The sequence below is a fragment of the Macaca fascicularis genome, chromosome 7 (assembly GCF_037993035.2).
Source record: "Macaca fascicularis isolate 582-1 chromosome 7, T2T-MFA8v1.1".
NCBI lineage: Eukaryota > Metazoa > Chordata > Mammalia > Primates > Cercopithecidae > Macaca > Macaca fascicularis.
The window spans coordinates 8,333,751-8,354,050 of NC_088381.1; the positions used below are offsets into that span (position 1 = coordinate 8,333,751).

General features: G+C 58.6%; 2 protein-coding genes across 14 annotated transcripts in view; one reads left to right on the forward strand and one right to left on the reverse strand.

Annotated features, from left to right (window-relative positions):
- ENTREP2 (endosomal transmembrane epsin interactor 2) overlaps positions 1-11,484 on the forward strand; it is a 446,665-nt gene extending 435,181 nt beyond the window's left edge. For 3 of the 5 annotated variants that reach the window (XM_005559031.5, XM_005559032.5, XM_065547678.2), the window contains 4 exons: positions 2,853-2,928; positions 5,168-5,392; positions 6,948-7,022; positions 8,075-11,484. In XM_005559031.5, coding sequence (XP_005559088.4) covers positions 2,853-2,928; positions 5,168-5,392; positions 6,948-7,022; positions 8,075-8,391 — 693 coding nt within the window. In that variant the 3' untranslated portion in view covers positions 8,392-11,484. The remainder of the gene's footprint in view (positions 1-2,852; positions 2,929-5,167; positions 5,393-6,947; positions 7,023-8,074) is intronic. The other 2 variants (XM_045397159.3, XM_073995407.1) reach the window with 1 other exon arrangement.
- Positions 11,485-12,970: 1,486 nt separating this feature from the next.
- The window catches only part of APBA2 (amyloid beta precursor protein binding family A member 2), a 240,109-nt gene continuing 232,779 nt past the window's right edge, over positions 12,971-20,300 (reverse strand). For all 9 annotated transcript variants that reach the window (XM_065547670.1, XM_065547676.1, XM_065547669.1 and 6 more), the window contains one exon: positions 12,971-14,375. In XM_065547670.1, coding sequence (XP_065403742.1) covers positions 14,304-14,375 — 72 coding nt within the window. In that variant the 3' untranslated portion in view covers positions 12,971-14,303. The remainder of the gene's footprint in view (positions 14,376-20,300) is intronic.

Genomic DNA, 20,300 nt, shown 5'->3' on the forward strand with positions numbered 1-20,300 from the left:
AGGTGATGTGGGGGGGTGTGAAGGGGGGAGGTGATGCGGGGTTGGGGGGTGGGGTGTGTGAAGGGGAGGTGATATGGGGTGTGTGAAGGGGGAGGTGATGTGGGGGCTGGAGTGTGTGAAGGAGGCGGAGGTCGTACAGATGAAGGTCAGAGCACCAGTGAGGCCTATGGCGGGATGGCCTGGAGCCTGGATGTGGGAGCTTCAGCACCCCAGGGCTGAAATCATTTGGGCAGATATTTTATGACCTTGGATGTCAAACTGGAGAAGTGCCTTTGAGGAGTCTGGCGTCTTGGGTGTGACCAGTGGTGCTTTAGGAGTTTAATTTGGTGGCAGCGTGCCGGGTGGAAGGAAACCTGAGCACGAGACAAGGAGTCATGAGAAGGGAGAGGGACCAGCAGAGTCCGGGACCAGCACCAGGTCCTAAAACTTATGATCTACATAAAATCTGTTAGCAAAGTGTCTTCAAAGTTTGCCTTGAACCACCAGCCTAAAATTTTAACTCATATTTTCCATGATTGCTGGAATCGCCACAAAAGAACAGCTCTTCATAAATCTGGTTCTAAATGGTTGGCCTCACCCAGGAGTGAGACAGAAACCACAGGATGGGGCAGAATTTCCATGCAAGTATCTCAGCCACCACGCTTCGTAACATTTGAATTATTTGTGGAAATGCCAATTGATTTTTCAATTACGATGACTGTTCAGAATAGCACATCTGCAGACCAGAAAGATCCAGGTGAAGTGATTCCCGCAGCATCTCCTGTCAACAGCCCTCTCCCCGCTCTCCTACAAGGAGCTGTGTTTATGAGCTTCCTCGCTGAAATCAAATTTCAACTTAAATTCTATGCCACAAATATACTTCTTCCCCACCCTTTTCTACTGCTGTTATAGTTCATCGAAAATGCTGTATGAAAGGAACCTTCCCCATGGTGTAAGCTATTTTCCCCAGGCTTAGCGTGGCAAGGTGGCTTTTGACATCAGGGAAGGGCCACGTTTAAATTAAACTCTTGACACTCTGCTTGCGAGAGGTGATAGATACGCTCCCAGGAGCTGTCTCCTCTGGAAACCAAATTTGACCAGGAGCCAGAGGGAAGTGGGTGACGCTTCTGCACAACATGAAGGGAATCCAGTTTCCTCCTGACCTTGTCCCACAGTAGATTTTCTTTCTTTTGTTTTATTTACATTTCTTTATTACCAGAAGATTTTCTTTTAGACAACAGAGTTCTAAGTTACCACCCATCTATGATCCAAAAGAAAAGCAAGTCCGAGAGAGGGTTAGATATGGGAGGAGAGACACAGGATGAAACAAACCGTTAGGGCATTGTTCGCTTCTTGTGATTCGTGGAAGGTTCTGGACAGAGCTTTCCAAAACTGGTTATTGGCACATAATGACTTCAGTGAAAAGGCAGGTGGGTGCTGACAGTGGGGTGAACTCCCCCTCACCGGTTCCCTGCCAGCAGAATGAGAGGGCTGAGGAAGAAAAATAGCATGGACCACATTACGCAAAAGCATCTTAGTGAGATCAAAGGACTCACTTGGGCAGCTCTCCATCTTCTCTTTGTCTCGGAACCCCCTCTCAAGCCCCACGCCGTGGGGGCAGCTCACACCCTTTGTGTGGGTGGGAAGGCTGCAGCTCTAACCCCCGCCCTGGTGTCAGCCGGGTTGAAGAGGAGAGATGAAGGAGACCAGCTATCTGATTGAAGTGGCGGGAGATGAGGGAGGCAGAGATGTAATTACCTGAGCTGGAATCGGACCAAGCCGCAGGAGCCCCCTCACCTTCCCAGTCTCCTCTGGAGCTCAGTATTTGCAAGTGTATCCCCAAAGCAATTCTGAAATAACACAAGAATTCACAAATTGTTTTCTGAGGTAGCATGGGGTGCATGGGGGTGCCCATGTGACGTGTGTATAGTGTGTATCGCATCCAAACATCGCATCCAGGAGGCCCTAATGCCCTCCGAGGTGGAAATCATGGCCCACACAGAATGGGCAGAACAAAGATGGGGCAGAGAGCAGAGGGGGTGTAGCCTTCCCCTTATTCCGAGGCCTCTCCAGGCAGAATCAGAGTCTATCCAAAAGCAGGGCGTGGTAGCTCATGCCTATAATCCCAGCTACTCAGAAGGCTGAGGCCAGAGGATCGCTTAAGCCCAGGAGTTCAAGGCTGCAGTGAGCTATGATTGCACCACTGCACTCCAGCCTGGGCCATGGAGTGAGGGCCTGTCTCTAAAATATAGCAATAAAGAAAAAGAAATTGAAAGCCACAGAAGCTCGATGACCGTGCAACTCGTAGGCTCAGGTGCCTCTGTGGCCCTGTCGGGCGCTCTGATTGCAAACGTTCAGAAAAAGAGGCTTTCAGCCAGGCGCAGTGGCTCACGCCTTGCAATGCTAGCAATTTGGGAGGCCGAAGCAGGCAGATCACCTGAGATCAGGAGTTTGATACCAGCCTGGCCAAGATGGCAAAACCCCATCTCTACTAAAAATACAAAAACTAGCCAGGCACAGTGGTGGGCACCTGTAATCCCAGCTACTCAGGAGGCTGAAGCAGGAGAATCACTTGAACCCGGGTGGTGGAGGTTGCAGTGAACCGAGATCGTGCCATTGCACTCTAGCCTGGGCCACAGAGCAAGACTCCGCCTCAAAGAAAAGAAAAAAGAAAACTAGGCTTTGGCTTTGGCAAGGGCGACTTGAACCCTCACACCCCACCTCCTAAATGTAGAGGAGAAGAGTGGAGCTGTGGGTGAACGTCTCTTAGTGCTTCCCACCAGGAGACAAGTTGAAGCGCCTGCACTACTGGAGGCTACTGTGCGGCGTTCCCACGGACGACCTGCCTTGACGCTTTCCGTTTCTTACTGTAGGTTACAAGTATAGATCAACAGGTGGCCGAGTCCAGCTCCGGGGACCCAAACACCAGTGCTGGCTTCAGCACTCCAGGTAATCTTACATCTTTCAGCTCCTGAAGTAGGATGTTCCTGTTTTCAAGGATGTCTGTGTCCTCGTCCTATTCTCCTCTTCTTCCTCCTCCTCCCTCCATTTCTTACTCTTTAAGGGGCTGGAGTTTGCCTTTCCCATTAAAATCCCATTAAATATCCTGTATATTCCCCACATTTCTTCCCATGCCTCCATCCACTACAGTCAGCATACCTGGGAGAGCTCCTCACTCTCCGGGAAGAGCTTGTCCCCCTTTGCCCCACTTCCTCACTTGACGGGTATGGATTTGAAGAAGAGCACGATTCCATCTAGGGTCCCCCTTCCAGAGCCAAAGTTATACCTACCGGGTGAATGTCCACACGGCACCTCCCTCTGAAGAAGGTGGCTGGGCTGGGCGGCTGGCAGGAGGGCGCAGGCTGGAAGTCATGTCCTTGAGGGCGTTGAAGGACACGTGTGCAACAGTCAAATCCCCAAACACAGCGGGTGGGAGTCACGTGCAGAGCCGGGGCCAGGGAGGTGGTCTAAGGCTCCGGGAAAGCAGAAGGGCCCTTTATAGCAGAGGGAGCGAGGGCACGGAGGCCGGGCCGGCTGGAGAGCCACCGCCTTGAGGCCCCTGCGAGGGGTCACGTGGGCTGGCTGATTTGGAGAACAACGTTAGGTAACTCCTGCGATCCCACAGAGGGCCAGGATGATCGTCCCAGGGCACTCTGTCCTCTGCTGAACACTCACTTGACATCTAAGAGAAACAGGAAGGGGCTGCCTGTCTGGGAGGCCACCGGGGGTTGTAGAGCACAGCGTCTTTGCAGTTGTGGGGTTTGGAAGCAAGCTTGTCCTTCCTTTGGTCACTGCAAGCCATCAGAGGCTGTTCGAGAAGGCGTTCAGTGACGTTCCCGGGCAACCCCGGGTACAGTGTATCTCAGTCACTGTCACAGGGCGGCCATACCTGTAGCATTCTGGGGTTTGGGCTGAGGGGGGCCTGTGCTACCGGAGCCCTTTCCTGTTTCCCATCTCAGGGCAGGTGGAAATAGACAGGGCGCTCCTCGGCCAGAATTCAGCAGGGCTGCATCTTCCTCCCTCCCGCGACCTGGGCGGTGAACCCTACAGCTGACCCAGACTCCAGCACCCAGGCTCCTGAGTAGAGGACCATCTTGGTGGCTGTGTGACCCTCAGCCCTTCCCTGTCTAAGCCCATTTCTGCAGCTGTGGGGTGGGGGTTACCTGGGGGTAACAGACGGGCAGTGAGGATGAATAGTGAAAGGTGGCGTGAAAAGCCTGTCACCCACGGGCAAGCTCTCAGACGCAGGGAAAAACAGTGATGCCAGGAGCAGACCCGAAGCCCCCATGCCTGGAGGAGTTCAGGCTTCTGTGATCTCTGAAGTGTCCCCCATGCAGGCAACTCCACTCCAGCGCCGGGAGGGGCCTCTGAGGGCACCTGGTGATTGGAGGGGAGAGTGCAGGAGCAGTTAATCACGCTGTCACGTGCATGCACACCCTGTGGAGGTGGCATTAAAACAGACTCCGATCCAGCCCCCGTGGAGTGGTTACGGGCCGGAGCCCAGCCCTGACCAGCATCCCGGTCCAGAGCAGCAGTCCTTACAGTTTGGAGGGCATCAGAATTCCCTGGAGGGCTCACTCCAACCCCGGTGGCTGGGCCCAGTGCCAGGGTCTCTGCTTCCATGGGTCTGGGGTCCAGCTGAGCGTCTGCATTCCCGGCTTGCTCCCAGGGCAAGGCTACTGCTGCTGCTGGCCTGGCATCCACACTCTGAGAGCCAAGGCCAGTGTCCTGTGGGCGGAGTTTGCCCCACCTGCCTGCACCACCCTGTCTGGCTGCACTGCAGGCCCAGGGCTGCACCCCTGCATGGGTGGGCCAGATCTCAGGCCCACCGGGACCCGTCGGGGATGGCTTGATGTCCCTCGGAGCTGCTGTGTACCCCTGCACCCGCCCTGTTCACCCAGACCAAAGCGTCTGGCGACCAAAGCGTCTGATTTCTGACTTGTAGTCTCTTGTGCAGTGTGAAGGGTCTAAGTCCCCGACCCGTGCCGTTCCTGGAATGCTTTCCGGGAGCTCATCCGGTGCCCCCAACTTTCAACAGTACAGAGCAGCATTTGTCCATCCTACTCAGTGTTTCCACACCCCCAGGGTCTCAGAGTTCATCTAGGTCTGCAGTTTGAGGGGCAGGCCTTCTCCCACGCCAGCGTCCCCTGCAGTCACCTGCCCTAATGCCATATCCCTTCTCTTGCAGTACCAGCCGACAGCACGAGCCTCCTGGTGTCTGAGGGCACCGCTACGCCAGGTTCCAGCCCATCCCCCGATGGCCCTGTGGGTGCCTCAGCACCCTCTGAATCTGCCCTTCACCCTGGCTGCGTGTCTCCAGAGGATCCTGGCATGGGCTCGCAGGTGCAGCCAGGTCCCGGGCGTGTATCCCGCTCTACCAGTGACCCCACCTCATGCACATCTGGCATGGCAGGTAGGGTGGCCAGGCTCCCCCACGTCCCCAGAGTGTGGACAGCTTTCCCTGGACGCTGCAGGTCTCAGTGATCCCTGAGAGTGGAGGCCCGGCCCTGCGAATCCTGTCTGGGGCCACACTGGGAATGTGGTCTTGACCCCTGAGCCAGGGCCCCTCTGCACCCCACTGGGCTGTCACTCTAGCAGGGGAGGAAGGATTCAGGGGGCCAGGCGGCCAGGCCAGGACATTAGCTGAGTGCTGCACATGTGCTCCAGGCCAGGACATTAGCTGAGTGCTGCACATGTGCTCCAGGCCAGGACATTAGCTGAGTGCCGCACATGTGCTCCAGGGCCCAGGAAAGGCCTAGAGCCTTGCACAGGAGAGATGACCCCCGACGATAGCTCTGGGTATGGGGGTGTCATCAGCTGGAGCCACCCCAGGCAGACACGGGTGCTTTTTCAGGAGCACTTCCCAGGCACCTTGGCAGCACTCTCCACATAGCCCAGGGCTTTCGAAAATCGCCCCAGGCGACTGTGTCCACGGGCAGTGCCCTGGAGTCCAGGACCTGGCACCGGGTCCCTGCGGCCAGCAGCCCAGGAATTTGCATTTCACACTAACTCCCCCAGAGCCTTGGGCACCCCCCGGGCTGGAGAATTCACACCCAGTCCTCATTGCCGTCTTTTGAGAGGAGGCACAGTTTCTGCCAATAAGGACTAGTGGACCTTTGACCTCCATGCCACTGCGGTAGGGAAGTGCAGGAACCCCGAAGAGGGCGCGGCGGGTCCTGGCTCAGTCTCCCCTCGATGGTCTTGCCCAGCTGACCCCTACTGGAGCCTGGCTGTGCCAGGACGAACCGAGTCCCTGAAAGGAACTGGGACCCGCAGTAGCCAGTTGCCTGGAGGTGCCCTCCTGGTGGAAATACCAGGTTTGGCCCGTGTGGACTCCCTGGCTGTGGTCATCTCTGCATTCTCCTTCCTGCATCCCATTGCCGGCTCACAGGGAGACAGTCCCGTCGAACCTTCTGAAACACCCGCCTCTGCTGGTTTATTCAGAGCTCCAGAGCCTCTCTCCACCACGCTCACATTCACTCCCTGAGGTTTGAAGGAGGATGCCCTGTACTTGGAAGGGCTCATGGGTCCAGTCTGTGGCCCCTGATGGCTTTGTTTGGCCTGTCCCCCTCAGTGAAATTCACACCTCGGCACCCACACACCTGCCTGACACCGCTGTCCCCTCTTGGCTAGGCTGATCTGCACGCCACAGGCAGTGCCTTCCAGGGTGCCTGGAGCCCTTCGGGTGCAGGTGGGTGTTCCCTTGAAGGGTGCTGGGCTTTCTTTGAGCCACCGGCCCATTGCACTGTGTCGGGGTAGGACCCAGGACACCACTTGACGCACGGCAGGCCTGGCCAGCTGCAGGGCGGTTCCTGTCTGATCCACCGCTGGGTGGGCGTCAGCCCAGCAGGTTTCTCCTGCTTGCTCACCATATAAAATACATGTCTTAGTCACGGCGAGTTATGATCGCTTTCTCAGGAATTCCTTTTTCCCTTTCATGTGTTCACTGAATTCTCCTTCTGGGTAAGGCGATGCCTCCTCACACAAGCCGTCGTGTAGCCAGGACCTGGACGCGGGGCTGTCTGAGGCTGGGCCCGGGAGCGGTGAGATGCCTCTTTTCTAAAGCGCTTTGACTGCAGCTGCTGGGAGGTGGGGCGGGTGTTGCTGTGTCCTTGGCTACATTGTTTCCAAATGCAGCTCCTCACCTCATCCCCGGGAACGGGGCTGCCCACTCTCTGGCTTTGAGGGCCTTTTTCTTCCTTTCTCTCTCCGTGCACTTATTTCAAGGGCTAGCACTAATTTAACACGCATGTGGCTGCTCAGCCCACTTTTTGAGATTTCATCCGGGCGATGGGCCCACCTGGGAGTTTCTGCATTTCTCGTGTTTAATTGCTAGGCTTGCCAGTCGCCACCAAACAAGACCCCAGAACAGACCACCCAGAATGTGCCAACTTTGTGTGGCGTGAAGCTCAGGCTGGGCAAGCCGGGCCTTTGCTGGACCTTGTTGGCGTCCCTCGCCACTGATTGCCAGAGCTGGCCTTCTCACAGGGACCCTCAGCCCAGTGTCCAGCCTGTGGGTCATGCAGAGAGGCTGTCAGCCCTGTGGGGAGCTGGAGCCAGGTCCCCAGCCTCTGGCCTGGCAGGCAGTGGAGCAGGGCACTGGGCAGTGGCTGCCTGCACCTGGCACGATGGGGGTCTCATGTTCCCTCTGCCACCCCAACTCTGGTCTTAAGGCAGACCCTATCTCTAGATGCCACGGTTCAGCCCCAGCAAGAGATCAGACCCAGGGGGGCAAAGGTCGTGGAGCCGAGAAGACTGGGAGGGACCAGCCGCTGTGTCCTTGGGATTCTAGCAGAGGGCGGAAGACAGGTTCCTGCCTGCTGCGGTGGCCCTTCCCCCCAGGCCTTCGTTCCTGGAGGCTGCAGCCCCCGGAGGCTGACACTAGCTCAGCTTGGGGTTGAGAAGGGGAGGAGAGATGCGATGCGGGTGGCCGGGTGTGCCCAGAACGCCAGCCCCAGGAACACGGACACCCCAGCAGGAGTCTCCTCCCGAGGGCAGACTGTCCTTTGCTTTTGAGTTAATTTCTTCAACGGCTGCCTTTCTTTTACTTTGCTTTCAGTGAGTTTCACATTGCATGTTTTCCCTTGATTTGTAGCTTCCACGTCTCGCTCTGCCACGGCTGCCTGTCGGGCCCAGCTTTCACCAGCGGGGGACCCAGATACCTGGAAAATTGACGGACGGCCAACACCGGAGCCTTTCCTGGCAGCCTCCAAACAGCGGCCGCGCTCTTTAGTGGACAGCAAGGCCTATGCGGACGCCAGGGTTTTGGTGGCTAAGTTTTTGGAACACTCACACTGTGCCCTCCCCACCGAGGCACAGCACATGGTGGGTGCCGTGCGCTTGGCCGTCGCCAACGAGGAGCACCCCGAGGAGGAGGCCGTCTTTGGCGCTGGCGTTCTGGACCAGGTATGAAGGAGCCACGAGTCTGACCGTGGACACCAACGGGCCTGGCGCCACCGATGGTCTTGCCAGAAGCCGTCATGCCTGACAGAGGCCTTCAGGCCCAGCTGGGCTGAGGACAAATGTGGGGGACACCCAGGATGATCTGGGGGCGGCGTGGGCAGGGAACTGTCACTCCCTCTCTCGAGGGGAGCCCAGCGGTCGTCTCCCTGTGAACTGCGTTTCCTGCCTAGCCCAGTAACTGGGAAAGATGACTCTCGTGTCCGCAGTGAACTCTGGTTTTATCTGGCCTGCAGCGCCTTGAACTGAGCAGCGTTGCACAAACGTGAATACAGCAACAGGCGACACTTAGGTCACCTAAAGACTCGAAGTATCTCCAAAATCAGGGCCATCCAAAGCAGGAGTTCCCCATCCCTCATTTAACTTAGTGTTCAGGGGACAGAGGGTGACATCGAGTCATGAGACATTTTCTCATGTGGCTCGATGGCTCTATCATTAAACGTTCATCACGCTCTGGCCTATTTCCTATGAAAGGAAATAGGTAGCGTTAGCACAGATGGCAGCCTGCACCCAACTTTCTGTCCACAGGGCTACTGTGCAAACAAATGTACAATGAGGGCCTCTGCCGTAGCCTGGCCACCCCAGGGGACAGGCCGGTGTTGCAGAGGGTTGGAGGAACCCACCGTCTTCTGGGCCTCGAGCTCGGCCTCCCTCCGTGGGGTGCCTCCCCCACCTCCTCTCAGGCCCCCTTTCTCCAGGCTCCCGTCCTGTCCCTGGCGCAGACCTGATTCAGTTGTTTGATCCATAACAATAAGCGCCGATTCCCAGCTCCTCTGGGGGTCTCCCTGTGTCTGAGCTCACCTGATTGAGCTCAGTGGGTCCACTTCTGAGGGAGAGAGGCCGGTTTCTCTGGGAAGTGGCCCCTTCCGATAAAGCAGATCCCTGTGACCCAGAGCTGACCTTCCCCCGGGCAGGCGGCAGCAGACAGACACGCCCGCGCAGGAGGATCATAAACCACCTACAAACCCACGCGAAACGGAAGAGACACCCGCCATGCTGCTTGTGCAGAAGCAGGCATGCCCAGCTTGGGGGCAGCTTGGGGACCTTGGACTTTCTTGGCCCCTATCCCCTTGTTTTCAGGTGGCATCAGTGGCAGCTGCTCCCAGCGATGGCCCTGGAACAGCGCCATCCACGAGAACTTTCTGCAGTGATGGAAATGCCTGTTCAGGGCCACTAGCAGCAACAGCCTCTGAGCTGCGTTGGGTGGGCCCTGCAGTGAACAAAGCAGCCTAGAGCCTGAGTTCTTCCCAGAGAGCCCGTGAGCCTGAGAGCCCGTGAGCCAGAGAGCCCGTGAGCCTGAGAGCCTGTGAGCCTGGCATGGGGGCACAGGGACCAGAGGGTGCCTTCCACTCCTGGGTGCCAGGGCAGGGGACTCATGCTCTTCTCTCGGCTCCGTGGGGCTTGTCCTTGAGCTCCCCCAATTCCCCAACACCACTGTGGCCAGCGTGCTGGGGAGCTTCTGTGTGACTGGAAGCCGGGAAGGGCGTGGGGTTCCAGCCTAGGTGCCCAGAGCCTTCCTGCAGCCCCTTACCCCCGCCCTGGGGGCTGAGGTGTAGGCCTCCCCCAGCTGTGGTGGGTTGAAAAGGCTTCGATTGCTTTAGAGAGCTGAAAACAGACGACAACCTGCACTTTTCCAGGAAAGATGTACTAGAGATGAGCACTTTATTCAGACTATAAAACAGGAAATCTATACTTTTTCTCAAGTAGGGGCTTGTGAACTCCCTCAAGGCAAGTCCCTTTACAGGTGAAGTTAATTGGTGGATTTTCAGAATGGCTGCCCTGGAGCAGAGCTTCAGCCACGCCTGACGCCCCGGCCGCTGGATCTCCACTGTCTGAGGTGTGTTGGGGCCGCGCTGCAGGGGTTTCACCTGCTTGGGGGGTCCACACTAGGGCTTGGGGGTTCACACAGCATGGTCCCTGGGCCGAGCCCTTGTGCGGGCTAGAGCTGCAGTCCTCAGACACGGCTGCAATTCCAGCGAGGCCAAGACCACCAGCCACCCAGCGGACTTGGCCTCCAGGCTGTTTCCCTCTGCAGCCGGGGTGGAGGCCACTGGACCACCCAGCCTGCTGCTCGGCATCCTTCCCTTCTCTGCAGCAGGGCCCGGCCCCAGTGGCCAGTGGGGCTCCTGCCCCAGCACTGCCTCCCTGCGGGCCCCCACCTGCACCCCACCCTCACCCAGCTCTGGGTTTGCGCTGGTGGCAGCTGTTGTGTGGATACAGAAACTGTACCCAACTTGATGCCACTGGGCTGGAACCTTCTGCCCCCTCAAAATGAGGCAGTCAGGGACAGGGTGGGGTGCCCCACTCAGCCCAGCTTCTCAGAGCCACTCATGGACTCTGGGAGGGTCCCCAGAAGAGAGAGGTACTGGTAGACTAGGGAATGTGCTGGCAACTTGACCCAGAAGCTGTGGGGCCCTTGACCCTGGTTCCATGGCATCTGGGTACCAGCAGCAAGAGCCCGAGCCCCAGGCTGCACGTTGGCTCACAGCCAAGGAGAAAGCCGGCTGCTTCCCCCCCACTGTGTGCATCCTTCCCCCGCTCTCATCATGCTCCCTGTCTGGGCTCTGAAATGAGCCAACTGTAGCTGCTTTGGGGGTGACATGCTCCTTCTCCAGCTCAGCTGGGCCCCGGGCATCCCCTGCCCTGCCCTGAGACCCAAAGGGGGTTTGGCATCTGCTGTGACACCACCATTGACCCCAGCTTGGGGACCACGAGGATGCTGAGCGGGGAGAACCTGGACCCCAACTCTATGGTAAGCAAGGTCGGAGAAGAGGGAGCATCATTTGCAAGAACTTCAGGTCTCATCCTTGGCTGGAGATGAGGATCCACATTAAATGCTTATAACACACCAGGCCACAGAAAGCTCGCTACACACGGATGCTTCTCCCCACCCGTGCTGACTCTCAGAGGCTGCTAAGGCAGAATTTATAGGAAATTGTTTTCAAGCCACCAGAGACCTGTTTGTACAACTGGAACGGTTGTATTTATTTAATGTACCTCAAGGTGTTTTAATAATGATCCGTGTTTTAATAAAAAGTATTTCTGGTCTCTGTCTCTGAGGTCTAACTGGGACAGAGGCAGGCTGAGAGCCTGTGTGCACCACCGGCCAGGGGCAGGGTCCTGAGTGGGCCTTGCAGCAGCCAGCCGGGGAGCCTGAGATACCCATGCCACTCAGCTGTGCTTCCAGGAGCCTTCCGGAGAAGATCAACTCCGGGGCAGAGTGGGGAGGGCCAGGGCTTAGACGCACACAGGCCTGCCTACACTGGCCACGGCAGCCCCTTGTGGACGTGGCCTCCAAGGGCTGCTGGGAGGAATGCAGGCCGTGGCTCAAAGTTTTCCTTAAATGCAGGATTTTAAAAGATGTGTACGAGTCCTGCCCGCATGTCCTCAGCTAGCCAGGGCTCTCCTCCCTGGGACCTGCTTCCCGGCCTCGTCCTGGGCACAGCAGGAATGTGCCGCTTGGCCTCCTGAGTGGAATCCCATTCCCTCCAGCTTTGACTCAGGAGACCTTTCTTTTCATTCCCCAAGGATGTGGCCATCCCCGGCATTCTTGTTTGTTGGCCACGCCAAGAACTGTATTTGCTTTTCATTCTTCAGCATATTCAGAGCGAGTGCATATACATTTCAGCGTATGCACAGCTCTCTATGACAGAGTTTCCTGTGGAACAGCTTTCTTTGCCTCTACCATGTATACTTTCTGGGAAGAGGGAGGCATGAAGCTGGAGTGCGCCTTGAAAGGCTGTTTCTTACATGCCCCTGATGGCCAAGGTCATGCTGAAGCAAGCCCCTGGCCCACATCCTCTGGGCTGCCAGGCGACAGTAAGTCTTCTTACTCTGCAGTTCCCCAAGAATCCGGGGCCCCGAAGGTGGTCAGTGCCCACGGCATGGAGCTCACTCTGCTGTGGGCAGGCCAGAGAGGAAGGCTCCTGCCCATCCAAGGCCCACAGCCTAACCCAGCTGGACCCCGGGCCCCGCCTCTGACCAGAGCCCACGCTTGCTACCTGGCTTTCCCACACCAGGCGATGCCAGAACGGTGGCCATGAAGAAAGGTAAGTGCTGGCACAGCTGCCAGAATTGTCACTCTAGACAGGCTGCAAAGGACCCACAGGTGCAGAAGGTGCTGGGACGGGCGGTCCGGCTGTTACACACGCACACGCATGCGCACCTTTCCCAGGGGTTGTTCATGCTGAAATCCGAAGAAGCCCAGAGCTCCCTGATTCCATTAGTCAGTGCTCTGCGGACGTGTCTCCCCGCTGGGGCAAGTGGGTCAAGAACCTGGCACTGACCCCGTGATCTGGCAGCATTGCTGGCACCTCCAGTTGTAGCAGGGCATTGCCCAGCTGACACCTGGTGCCCAGCGCGCCCACCCTCCGACCTCCTTAGTGACAGCTTCCAAGGTTCAGGGTCCAGGAGGGGCACAGAGCAGCCATGGCCACCACCGCATAGCGAACCTGCAGAGCCGCATCCAAGCTGTGAATGAGAGGACAGGTGGCACCCGCCGCTCAGGTAACAGAGCAGTCACACACACGGCTTTTCATCACGACTTCGGGTTTATTAGTGATATGCGCAAAGTCTTCCTACGGGCAGCTGCATGCAACACACGGCACTCCTCGAATACAATCATCCTAAAGCTGTAGTTACTGCGTGGTAAGGCTTCTTAAGTCACAGTGTATTCTTCAAGGCCTGGGCCAAAAAAAGAGACTTTGGGACAAGATGACATCAGATTACATGGATCGCTAATGAACTGAGCTGGACTAGATCTGACTTGATCTACACACACACCACTACTGCTCAGGGCTGCCGTGCCACGCTAGCCGAGGGGTCTGCACTCACGGCTGGCTGCCTTCGGCGTGGCCGAGGTCGCGTTGTCTAGCCTGGGTTTTGTTTCCTCGAAGGCGCACGTGCCTGGAGGAGTGTGTGTAGATCGACTTTAAAGCGGGGGCAGATGCCTGCGCCCTCCCTGTCTCTGTGGGAGCCCTGCCCGGGGATGCAGCCGGCTGGGAGGGCTTCCGGGAGAGACTACAGGAGAGGCAGGTGTGGTCATGGGTCACACTGGAAAACCCTCAAGTCTGAAAAACAGCCTGCCAAAATAAAAGTCCAAACAGTAATAGTATCTAAATAAATAGGGAGTTTTCGTGTTGTGGCCATCATCCTTTATTTACAATCCATCACATGTCCCCAAACTTGCATTACAAGTCATGTCCTGGGAGCCGGGCTGCCTGTGTCCCTGCCGTCAGTGGCAGAGGCAGCTGTTTGGGACCACTGCGGGGGCCCCACAGGACCCCAGACATCCCGGCCAAGAGGGCGGGAGGCAGGGTTGATGGCTGCCCTGCCCTGGGAGCCGCCTCTCTTGGAGGCCCCAGTTCACTCCGCACAGCTTCAGGGAGGAAAGACATACGTTCCACACCACGCACGGCTACCGAGACACACCCTGGCTGGTCACACCACGCACGGCTAGCGAGACACACCCTGGCTGGTCACACCACGCACAGCTACCGAGACACACCCTGGCTGGTCACACCACGCACGGCTAGCGAGACACACCCTGGCTGGTCACACCACGCACGGCTAGCGAGACACACCCTGGCTGGTGCAGGGAGAAGACAGTCCAGAACGTGGCAAAATACTTGAACGCTTTACAAACATTTGTTCTGTGACTCTCCTTTGATCAAGACACACCCCTTTTTGGCAAAATGAAAACAAAGAAAAGAAACCAAGTGGGCGGTGAGGGCACGCCCTTTGGGGAGCCAGTGTCCGTGGCTGGGCTGTGGCGTCGGGGTCAAATCTGCGGCCCGGCTCCCAGCTCCTCCGGGCCCGGGTGGCCCTGCCCGGTGTCCAGGCTGCGTGGCCAGGCTGGGGGGGGCCTAGATGTACAGCGGGGTCTCCTGGCCCGTGAGGAGCCTGAACATGGCGGCGGGCATGGTCTTCATGTGGATCTGCCAACAGACACAGGAGGCTGAGCCGCTGCCCTCCCACTGCCCCTCCCACAATCAGGTGAAAGCAAACGACAGAGGCGACCCCCCACCCCCGAGTTCTGCTTCAAATGCCTGTCTCCTAGAGTGGAGGAGGAGGGCCGGCCTGCCCAGGCCTGGGGGCACTTAGGATGCCTTCCTGATGCGGCAGACCGAGATTCCGGGCCCCCACCCCTGGCTCCAGAGGCGTCTACACAGTTGAGTGCTAGTTTTGCTTCCAGTCCTGCTGACACCCAGAGGGTAAGAAATTGGACTTCTAGCAGTGACAGCAGTTTGCCATCCACTGGGGCTGGCTGGGGGTGCCCAGGCCTCAGCAGAAACTGTGATGGGCACACTCTGCCTCAGTGAGGAGACCAACGGGGGAAGACAGAGCCCTTCTTACAGAACTAACACTGGCCAGGCAAGTGTGCTGGGGGCTGGGATCAGGCTCGCTGGGGCCCAGGGCACCTCAAGTCCCCAGCCTTTGGGGATCAGTGAGCAAATGACCCTTTGGGGCCTGGCGTTGAGCCCTGGCTTCAAAGGAGCTAAGTACACAAGCAAAGCCTCAGACCACCCAGGGAGACCAACCGTGTGGGTGGCACGCCTCATAATCCTTCTGTGGGGCACTGGGAAGGAGCACTCTAAACGTCTGCTTCAGTAACAGAAGGGGAGCTCTGCTGCCCACCTCTCCTCCCCTGAGCGTGGCGCTGTCCCGTTCTGCCCGGGACTGCGCTGGGCTGTGGCCTCGGGACGGGGGCCCTTGCACTGCCAGAGTTGGCTGCCACAGGGCTGCTGGCCTCCCCACCGGGTGCGGCTGCCCTGCCACTGCCCCTCCTCAGGCAAGCAGGTCTCGGGTCCTGGGCTGAGCAGCCGGGAAAGGCACACCGTGCAGCTCTGCTTCTGAGGCGTTGCCCTCCCTCCCCCGCCGGGATCTGTGTGGCCAGGGCAAGTTTCTGCTGCTCCTGCCCCCGGCACAGGCTTCCTCCGTCAGTCACTCCCTGGCGTTCCTCAGCCGGAAACCCCCCGAGGCCCGCACAACTGCAAGCCTTGTTTATCCGGGACTCTTGGCCCACGTGGGCTCAGGGCTGCTGGAAACAGGCACCACCACCGCGGCAGGGCTGAAAGGGCTCCTCCGCCCCGCCGCCTCCTGCCTCTTCTCCGTGCTCCCGCCCACTCCTCCAGGGGTGGATTCCCTCACCGGTGTGGGGCTGAGGGCCGTGGGGGCGGCCGCTTCAAAGCATCTACTTGGGAACACTGGCTTTTCCTTTCTTTGAAGCCATCAAAGGGAGGCTGGTGTCCGCCTGGCCCTCCTCCTCCTGAGCCGGCCCCTGCCCTCACCAGCACGGGGACCCTCCTCCTCCTGAGCCGGCCCCTGCCCTCACCAGCACGGGGACCCTCCTCCTCCTGAGCCGGCCCCCTGCCCTCACCAGCACGGGGACCCTCCTCCTCCTGAGCCGGCCCCTGCCCTCACCAGCACGGGGAAAACTGAGCCAGCCCCTGCCCTCACCAGCACGGGGAAAACAGGCCTCCCAGCCCCCAGCACACCCTGCAGTGCACAACATGTGAGTGTCCCGACGTGGCTCCGCGAGACCTCATCTGAGGAACAGGAACTGGAGGCCCCTCCGCCCACCCACCCCACAGGCTGCAAGGATGGTTTCCACGTACTCAGCCCCCACAGGGCCGCCGGGGGAAGCGCCACAGACCGCCCAGCCTGCCACTGCTGTCCCCAGACCCCGACCCAAACTCCCTGCCCGAAACTCCCTGCCCGGTCCCCCGCGGGCCCCTCTGCAGGCCAGGCTCCTCAGCTCTCAGTCTCCCTGCTCATCCCAGAGAGCCTGAAGCCCCTTTGTGCTGAACGCCCCTTCACACACCCCTACTCACACACACCCACTCACACTCCACACCCCCATGCCCCACATCCACTCACCCCTACTCACACCCACTCACACTCCACACCCCCATGCCTCACATCCACTCACCCCTACTCACACCCACTCACACTCCACACCCCCATGCCTCACATCCACTCACCCCTACTCACACTCCACACCCCCATGCCTCACATCCACTCACCCCTACTCACACCCACTCACACTCCACACCCCCATGCCTCACATCCACTCACCCCTACTCACACTCCACACCCCCATGCCTCACATCCACTCACCCCTACTCACACCCACTCACACTCCACACCCCCATGCCTCACATCCACTCACCCCTACTCACACCCACTCACACTCCACACCCCCATGCCTCACATCCACTCACCCCTACTCACACCCACTCACACTCCACACCCCCATGCCTCACATCCACTCACCCCTACTCACACTCCACACCCCCATGCCTCACATCCACTCACCCCTACTCACACCCACTCACACTCCACACCCCCATGCCTCACATCCACTCACCCCTACTCACACCCACTCACACTCCACACCCCCATGCCTCACATCCACTCACAGACCCACAGCCACACACCCCTACTCACACCCACTCACACTCCACACCCCCATGCCTCACATCCACTCAGACCCACAGCCACACACCCCTACTCACACCCACCCACTCACACTCCACACCCCCATGCCTCACATCCACTCAGACCCATAGCCACACACCCCTACTCACACACACCCACTCACACTCCACACCCCCATGCCTCACATCCACTCACAGACCCACAGCCACACACCCCTACTCACACCCACTCACACTCCACACCCCCATGCCTCACATCCACTCAGACCCACAGCCACACACCCCTACTCACACCCACTCACACTCCACACCCCCATGCCTCACATCCACTCACCCCTACTCACACCCACTAACAATCCACACCCCCATGCCTCACATCCACTCAGACCCACAGCCACACACCCCTACTCACACACACCCACTCACACTCCACACCCCCATGCCTCACATCCACTCAGACCCACAGCCACACACCCCTACTCACACCCACTCACACTCCACACCCCCATGCCTCACATCCACTCAGACCCACAGCCACACACCCCTACTCACACCCACTCACACTCCACACCCCCATGCCTCACATCCACTCACCCCTACTCACACCCACTCACACTCCACACCCCCATGCCTCACATCCACTCACCCCTACTCACACTCCACACCCCCATGCCTCACATCCACTCACCCCTACTCACACCCACTCACACTCCACACCCCCATGCCTCACATCCACTCACCCCTACTCACACCCACTCACACTCCACACCCCCATGCCTCACATCCACTCACCCGTACTCACACTCCACACCCCCATGCCTCACATCCACTCACCCCTACTCACACCCACTCACACTCCACACCCCCATGCCTCACATCCACTCACCCCTACTCACACCCACTCACACTCCACACCCCCATGCCTCACATCCACTCACAGACCCACAGCCACACACCCCTACTCACACCCACTCACACTCCACACCCCCATGCCTCACATCCACTCAGACCCACAGCCACACACCCCTACTCACACCCACCCACTCACACTCCACACCCCCATGCCTCACATCCACTCAGACCCATAGCCACACACCCCTACTCACACACACCCACTCACACTCCACACCCCCATGCCTCACATCCACTCACAGACCCACAGCCACACACCCCTACTCACACCCACTCACACTCCACACCCCCATGCCTCACATCCACTCAGACCCACAGCCACACACCCCTACTCACACCCACTCACACTCCACACCCCCATGCCTCACATCCACTCACCCCTACTCACACCCACTAACAATCCACACCCCCATGCGTCACATCCACTCAGACCCACAGCCACACACCCCTACTCACACACACCCACTCACACTCCACACCCCCATGCCTCACATCCACTCAGACCCACAGCCACACACCCCTACTCACACCCACCCACTCACACTCCACACCCCCATGCCTCACATCCACTCAGACCCATAGCCACACACCCCTACTCACACACACCCACTCACACTCCACACCCCCATGCCTCACATCCACTCACAGACCCACAGCCACACACCCCTACTCACACCCACTCACACTCCACACCCCCATGCCTCACATCCACTCAGACCCACAGCCACACACCCCTACTCACACCCACTCACACTCCACACCCCCATGCCTCACATCCACTCACCCCTACTCACACCCACTAACAATCCACACCCCCATGCGTCACATCCACTCAGACCCACAGCCACACACCCCTACTCACACACACCCACTCACACTCCACACCCCCATGCCTCACATCCACTCAGACCCACAGCCACACACCCCTACTCACACCCACTCACACTCCACACCCCCATGCCTCACATCCACTCACCCCTACTCACACCCACTCACACTCCACACCCCCATGCCTCACATCCACTCACAGACCCACAGCCACACACCCCTACTCACACCCACTCACACTCCACACCCCCATGCCTCACATCCACTCAGACCCACAGCCACACACCCCTACTCACACCCACTCACACTCCACACCCCCATGCCTCACATCCACTCACCCCTACTCACACCCACTCACACTCCATACCCCCATGCCTCACATCCACTCACCCCTACTCACACCCACTCACAATCCACACCCCCATGCCTCACATCCACTCAGACCCACAGCCACACACCCCTACTCACACCCACTCACACTCCACACCCCCATGCCTCACATCCACTCAGACCCACAGCCACACACCCCTACTCACACCCACTCACACTCCACACCCCTATGCCTCACATCCACTCAGACCCACAGCCACACACCCCTACTCACACCCACTCACACTCCACACCCCCATGCCTCACATCCACTCACCCCTACTCACACCCACTCACACTCCACACTCCCATGCCCCACATCCACTCAGACCCACAGCCACACACCCCTACTCACACCCACCCACTCACACTCCACACCCCCATGCCTCACATCCACTCAGACCCACAGCCACACACCCCTACTCACACCCACCCACTCACACTCCACACCCCCATGCCTCACATCCACTCACCCCTACTCACACCCACTCACACTCCACACCCCCGTGCCTCACATCCACTCAGACCCACAGCCACACACCCCTACTCACACACACCCACACTCCACACCCCCATGCCTCACATCCACTCAGACCCACAGCCACACACCCCTACTCACACCCACTCACACTCCACACCCCCATGCCTCACATCCACTCAGACCCACAGCCACACACCCCTACTCACACCCACCCACTCACACTCCACACCCCCATGCCTCACATCCACTCACCCCTACTCACACCCACTCACACTCCACACCCCCATGCCCCACATCCACTCAGACCCACAGCCAAACACCCCTACTCACACCCACCCACTCACACTCCACACCCCCATGCCTCACATCCACTCAGACCCACAGCCACACACCCCTACTCACACCCACCCACTCACACTCCACACCCCCATGCCTCACATCCACTCAGACCCACAGCCACACACCCCTACTCACACCCACACTTGCACTCCTACACACCCCATGCTGTCTCACACACACATGTACATCCACACACATACACTCACCCCCCCCGACACTCCACACTCACACTCTCAGGTACATTCACACAGCCACACACACCCACTCACTCATGCACCCCTACACCCACATGTGCATGTACACACCCATTTCCCACACCTGCCCACACTTAAACTCACACCCACACTCATACATCACATTCCACACACATGCATGCTCACACATGCACATGCACACACCCACACCCACTCACACTACACACACACACACACACACACACACAGCCCTGCAGCGCGCTGGCCAGGCCTCCCCCAGTGTACGTGCCACCCCACCAG